This window comes from Atheta coriaria, unplaced genomic scaffold (assembly GCF_025399875.1).
Source record: "Atheta coriaria isolate IRGN ID8LTWV9N9 unplaced genomic scaffold, Caltech_Dcor_3.1 hic_scaffold_6_pilon, whole genome shotgun sequence".
Taxonomy (NCBI): Eukaryota; Metazoa; Arthropoda; class Insecta; order Coleoptera; family Staphylinidae; genus Dalotia; species Dalotia coriaria.
Window position 1 is genome coordinate 2,827,129 of NW_027045448.1, and position 7,039 is coordinate 2,834,167.

The following is a 7,039-nucleotide window of genomic DNA, read 5'->3' on the forward strand; positions in this document are numbered from 1 at the left end:
AAAGTTATTAAAATACATAGTTTATATTGTAAGCAGTCCTTTAATTAAGATTGGCAAAAAATGTAAATTAGTTGGAAAGATGAAAAAACAATTCATTGATGAATTGCAGTAAACTTTGATAGGAGAAATTAAAACTAGTGACATTTGCATTTCGTTGCTATGGAAATGAGAGTTAATAATACTTGTTCAAACTTGTATACTATAAATGTCAAATTCCAGTATATGCTTTCATAAACGTCGTATGTTTATGAAAGCACCATGGGGGATGCAGATAATGGGAAGAAGATCTTTATGAGATCTTGTGCGCAATGTCACACTACTGAAGCTGGTGGCAAGCATAAGGTTGGACCAAATTTAAACGGGTTATTTGGAAGAAAGTCTGGATCAGTTGCTGGATTTATGTATACAGAAGCAAACAAGAAAAAAGGAATCGTTTGGGGCAAGGACACACTAGACACCTATTTGAAGGATCCCAAGAAGTATATACCGGGTACCAAAATGGTCTTCGCCGGATTGAAAAAAGACAGTGAAAGACAGGATTTAATCGCGTACTTGCAGAAAGCATGCAAGTAATATCATCGCCCAATAAATGGAAAAAGGATTCATGACTCTCCAGAATTTATAAGTGCCCTTTATATTTTAACAATCAGGAAATAAATACAGGATTTGGATTGTGTGTTTTATTTTAAAAGAGTATTTTATTTGAATAAAATGTCGTACTTATCCCTTATTTGATTATAAGTAAAGTCTAATAATCAAGCAACTGTGCAGCTGTGCAACTGTGAAATCATTTGTACTATAAAAATGAATCGCAAAATCTGTTGGTAACCGCATAACTCAACAACGCCTAGATCAATTTGGCAAATTCCTGTTTTTTTAATGTTTGTTAAAGTCCAAGGAGGATTTTTACGGCGAGAAAAATTTGAATAATTGCCAGGAAAACGAGGAAAAGCTGAGTTTCCCTTTTTCAACTGATAAACGAAACAAATTCCGCAGCCTTCTTCGATTTATTTTTGATTAATTGTTTTATATGGTGTTTTGCGCAAAGTGTTTCTTACTGAGTTTTCTTTTGTCAACTGATAAACGAAACAAATTCCGCAGCTTTCTTCGATTCATTTTTTGTTTGATTGTTTCATTTCGTGTTTTGTTTCATTTCGTGTTTTGTGTAAAGTGTGTAATTATCTATGATCACAAGTATTGCATGTGACACAATTCGGAGTGTTTTAACATTTGCAGCATTTCAAATCTTTTTGACAGAAGTCTGTTGGGTCCACTAGCTTAATTCATAAATATTCAAGACGAATTGTAAATCCTGATATGTTTCTGTGTATGTGGTTAGGTGGTGGTGTTGATAGACTTGCACGTCACCTTTACTTGTCATGTTTGGCTCTGTGACTATTTTGAACGTTTACCAGTGTTTATCAGTGCATACAAACAAGTTTTTATCGCGCACAATTCGTAAAATCGTCGCTAGTCGTCGCTAAAATGTTCTCTACGTAGTATTAGTCGTTGTTGTACGGTAGGTTAGTCGATACGCGTTTCACAAGTCGTCTTGTTTGTTTAAATTGTAAATAATTTGGAACATTGCGGTGGATTCGATCAACAATCAAGTGCATTTAGTGGCAATGGACACGTTTTATGTTTTGTTTTCAATTTGTAACGAGTGGAACTTTCGGGAATGTGCAGTTCATATCTGTTGCAAGTGAGTTTCCGTCGACCGTCGGATATTGAGCGTTATGTTGGTGAGTTTATAAAAAAATTATATAGTGGATAAATCATTCAATCAATTGTAGGGGAAAACTTATTTTTAACACCACGCCATTGCAACTCTCGGAAACACCCACAAAATCGGCTTTAAAATTTGACAATTTTCATTATTTCTTATGTTTCATCGTGGAAATCGGCTCATATCTCGGGAACGCTTTGCAATTTTATATCAATGACATCGTTTAAAATAATTATTTTATTCCACTTTCATTTTTATGTTTATAAATAATACTTTTATTTATAAAACAAAATTGTCGCCACGCTGCGCTAGGTGTAACAAAATTTTGCATTTGAGTTCTTTTACGTCGCGTTCATAGATTTGCCTTGTGTGTAGTAGTGTCTTATCTATATTTACGTTGTTCATATTCAGCCTTGACGTGCGCATGTTACTTCCTGCGCGCACGCAGGTATATTCTTAAATGATAAGAGGTCAGTTCATTTTTACCGTCGGTTGGTTCGTGTGTTGCGCCTCAGCTTGTTACGATGCTTAGGTATTTAATTTAATTCGGTAATTTTGTTTCTTAATACGAGTACAATCGCATACCGCCAGTAATTAGCGGTAACAAAAGTGTACCTATCGAGTTTTCGTAATGTCGTGTGTACTCTTAAGCGTGTTTCTGAGGCGATCTTCAATTTGTGCGCGCGTGACCTGCCGTCGTCCGACGGCCACCGCGTGATTTTCAATTTACAGATTATTCAATTGAACACGATGCAATAAAATCCAGGTAACGCCTAGTTTTCAATATTGTTCATGTTTCATCCTGGAAATTGGTTTTCTTCTTAGTCTTGTAGAGGAAGAGTCATTTTATATGAGACAACTTTGCCGCCTCCGGAATTCGGCCGGGGACACCCACAAAATTGGATTCAAATCTAGGTAATTTTCCATATTTTTCATGTCTCGTTGTGGAAATTGCTTCATATCTCGGGAACGGTTTGCGCTGTTGGGGTGTTCTTTTTATGTTATTGTAGAAAAAGAGTCATTTTAAACGATACGCATTTAACACCTCCCAAATTTCACCGGGAACACTCCCAAAATTTGGACTCAAATACAGGTATTTTTTAATATTTTTCATGTCTTGTCGTGGAAATTGCTTCATTTCTCTAGAACAGTTTGCGTTGTTGGGGTGTTCATTTCTTATTATTGTAGAAGAAGAGTAATTTTAAACGATACGCGTTTAAAACCCCTCGAATTTGGCCGGGAACACTCTCAAAATTGGCATCAAAATTAGTAACTTTTCAATATTTTTCAAGTTTTGTCGTGGAAATTGGCTCATATCTCGGAAACTGTTTGCATTGTTGTAGTGTTCTTTTTTTGCTTTTATAGCAAAAGAGTCATTTTAAACTATACGTATTTAACACCCTTCAAATTTAATCCGGAACGCCCCCAAAGTTGGCTTCAAATCTAGGTAATTATCAATATTTTTCTTGTTTTGTCGTGGAAATTGGCTCATACCTCGGGAACGGTTTGCGCTGCTGGGGTGCCCATTTTTTATTATTGTAGAAGAAGAGTCAATTTAAACGTTACACGTTTAACATCCTCCGAATTTGGCCGGGAACACCCTCAAAATTGGCTTCAAATCTAGGTAATTTTCAATATTTTTCATGTTTTGTCTTGGAAATGCGTTCATATCTCGGAAACGGTTTGCATTGTGATGGTGTTCTTTTTTTGTTTTTGTAGAAAAAGAGTCATTTTAAACTATACGCGTTTAACACCCTTCAAATTTCACTCGGAACACCCCCAAACTTGGCTTTAAATCTAAGTAATTATCAATATTTTTCATGTTTTGTCGTGGAAATTGCTTCATATCTCGGGAACGGTGTGCGTTGTTGGGGTGTTCCTTTCTTATTATTGTAGAAGAAAAGTCGTTTTAAACGATACGCGTTTATTACCTCCCGAATTTCGCCGGGAACACCCTAAAAATTGGCATCAAAAGGAGTCAAATTTTAATATTTTTCATGTTTTGTTTTGTTTTTTGTTTTGTTTCATGTTTTGGCTTCAAATCTAGGTAATTTTCAATATTTTTCATGTATCGTCGTGGAAATTGCTTCATATCTCGAGAACGGTTGCGTTGTTGAGGGCGTTCTTTTTTTATTATTATAGAAGAAGAGTCATTTTAAACGATATGCATTTGACACCCCTCGAATTCGGCCGGGAACACCCCCAAAATTAGCTTTAAATTTGGACAATTTTCAAAATTTATCATGTTTTGTCGTGGAAACTGGCTTATATCTCCGGAATGGTTTGCGTTGTTGAGGTTTTCTTTTTTTGTTATTGTAGTAAAAGAGTCATTTTAAATGATGAGTTTAACATCCCCCGAATTTGGTCTGGAACACCCTCAAAATTAAGCAATTTTCAATATTTTTCATGTTTTGTCGTGGAAATTGGCTCATATCTCGGTTTGCGTTGTTGGGGTGTAATTTTTTTATTATTATAGAAGAAGAGTCACTTTAAATGATACGCATTTGACACCTCTGGAACTTGGCTGAGAACACCCTATAAAATGCCTTCAAAATTTGGTAGTTTTCAATATTTTTCTTGTCTTGACGTGGAAATTGGCTCATATCTCGGTAAAAGTAGTGGTAAAAGTAACTCGTATTCCGGGCCCCGTTTGAGGGTGCCTGTTAAAGTGACTTGTGTTCAGGGCACCATAAGAAGGTAACTGTATAAGTCTTTTTTATCACCCTGTGTTTAAATTTCTTACGAGATAATTCCGTAACGCGAGTTATGTTGAAAGTTGTGTGTGTGCGCCCTAGTACTTGTCGGGTAGTTGTAGTTCTTTTGGAATAACACGCAAACACGGTGTCTCAATATTTCGAAAATATTTTCGGAATAACTTTTCCAGATGCAGAATTTAAGTCTCTATCACCCTGTATTTAAATTTACTTGCGAGATAATTCTTTAATGTGAGTTATATAGAAATTTGTGGATGTGTGCAGAATAGTGCATAGTTATATTGACACAACTTAATGTTGCCTCTATCGGGGTTTGTGTATAAACAACTTTTTTATCGCTTTGAACCAGTTCTATGCTGAGTGCACGCTAGGAACGTTCAATCGTTCGATCGTTTCAATCTGTTCCTATCAGCACGCGGCGGTTCACCTTTCTTCTTTTCATTTCAATTCAGTGAAGTGTATTACGTTTTATGAATTAAAATCATCACCTAATGAACATAGATGTGCATTGGGTTTAGCTATTAATTTGTACGCTGAACATTTACAAAACTCGTGTCTTCATTTGTGTGTTAGTGGTCCGTCGGCCATTGAATTAGTTCGATGCTGAGAATATGAATTGAAATTCATACTTCTGCCAATTACCAGAACGTATAATCATCGTCTGTCCTCGTCAGAATGTAACATTTTCTGTTATATCCGAAATATTGCTTGTAATGCAAGTCTATTATCCGACAGGACGGACTTAATTAGCACGCAGAGTAGTGCGAGTTCTTACACATATGTTTTCTTTTGTTTCAGTGAATTCCTAGATTACCCGATGCAGGGGTAAGTTTGTAAATATTATTACATCATTATTACATTTTGCTTTTTAATCGCGTGTAGTGAAAGTATCGTTATAGTTTAATATTGTCGCGTGCCGTCGGATACATTTTTGGCCTCGCTGCAGAAAGTTGGTTTTATTATCTTTATTCATCTCACATTTTTCTGTTGTTTTGCAATCTTTATTCTGTAATCGCGTTGATACGTCTAGTAGTTTGACAATTAATTACTATCCGTAAAAATGTATGTAATTCGCGATTGCGTCGCAAATATAATCTTTTAGTGGCATTGTTGTTGTGTTGTCGTCTCTTGCATTTTCCTTCATTTCCATAATGAAAATTGTAACATTTTTATTTGACCAATGTTCTCCTTCGAGAATTTTGAGTATTATTATTATACGAAGGCATCTATAAAATACTGTACATCACGCAGGTGCAAACATTTATGATCGTTGGGCTTCACATTATGTGTGAAGAGAATCTTGTTTCCAGGAAATTAAACCATTTTTTATCATTCGGGTGTCGTTACGACACTTTGTTTGCACTTTGGGTGGTAGAGTATAACAGCCTCGAGACGTGGGTAGTTGAAAGCTTGTTAATACCGGCGAACTATAAACTACGATAAGACTAGACGATGAGAATGCTTTGACTGCATGCTCCTCGTACACCGGCCCGGCGAAAATTGTTTACGAGCCAACTAAATCCTTCCACAGCATCGGCTCTTCGCGCAATATTATGTGCCGTTTATTGTTTTCCCGTTCCCGAACGCTGACGGTCGAAAACACGATTGTATTTTCATGTGCGGAAAATTCCATGAGGCATAACGACCCCGAAACGAGCAAACTTTTTTTTCGCGTGTCCAACCCACACGTCTACGGGATTAAACCAATCCGCACTACTCGTATGTAGAGATTTGCTTCTTGTTTCACCCTATATATTTCATTTTCCTACTCCTTTACCAAAAGTTGATCAACCTTGTTAATTCCTGATATTTTTTGCTTGATCTGAGAATTTTTTTTAAATATTGTTATTATCTTTTGGCAACCCCCTGTATGTTTGTTTTCTTTGATTCCCAATCAATGCTTGACCAATTTTTTGTGTTCGAGTGTTTTCTTTCTTAAACTTTAGATTTTCTTTTTATAACACCCTGTATATTAGTTTTCCGTGATAAATTGCTATTTTCCGGTACTTATGTGTTAGTGTTTATAATTTGGTATTTGTCTGTATGTGTGCGATTATGCAGGTCGTAAGACTTGTTCCAAAATGGCGAGGTGAATTTGCTATGTATTTTACATGCTTGTATCGAATTTGTAAATAAAGAATTATTAAAGGAGGTTGTGACTGACATCAATTGTGCACCCCTTCTATCATTTCAGGTCCAGGCCAGAACTTGTAAAAATATTTTTAATATTGTATTCTATTGTTATAAGAGAAACAGTAAAATATATTGATTTCTTTGATTGGTGTATCCCCTCTATAATTTCAGGAAGAGTTCCTTCTCTCAGAGGATGATCCCCACTATAAAACTGGTTAAGGTATCCTGTATGATTTGTGTACTCTTTCTCTCATTTCAGGTACAGGTCAGAACTTGTTAGTATATTTTTAAGTGTCTCCTCTCTTGAGGCGACTTAAAACTTAGATATATTTTAACAAGACCTTATAAGGATTGTCCTTATAAGGAGTTCCCTCTCTCTGGGGGTGATCCCCCACCATAAAAATTGTTGATATGCCTGAGTATTTCGGGGATGAAGCGCAGAGACATCGTAGCTGTAGGATGGGCC

General features: G+C 36.1%; 1 protein-coding gene and 1 long non-coding RNA gene across 2 annotated transcripts; both read left to right on the forward strand.

Annotated features, from left to right (window-relative positions):
• The first annotated feature begins 41 nt into the window (after window positions 1-41).
• LOC135794920 (cytochrome c-like) lies at window positions 42-671 on the forward strand. Its single transcript, XM_065306407.1, has one exon. It carries the CDS (start codon window positions 259-261, stop codon window positions 571-573), a length of 315 nt encoding a protein of 104 aa, XP_065162479.1. The 5' UTR covers window positions 42-258; the 3' UTR covers window positions 574-671.
• Window positions 672-1,519: 848 nt separating this feature from the next.
• On the forward strand, window positions 1,520-5,545 carry LOC135794467 (uncharacterized). The gene is made up of 2 exons (XR_010548897.1): window positions 1,520-1,742; window positions 5,239-5,545. It is a non-coding gene; the product is annotated as an uncharacterized lncRNA (long non-coding RNA).
• Window positions 5,546-7,039: the final 1,494 nt, after the last annotated feature.

Bases quoted from the DNA above. Each gene is read 5' to 3' on its own strand.
- LOC135794920 (XM_065306407.1), top strand. From the start codon at position 259: ATGGGGGATGCAGATAATGGGAAGAAGATCTTTATGAGATCTTGTGCG.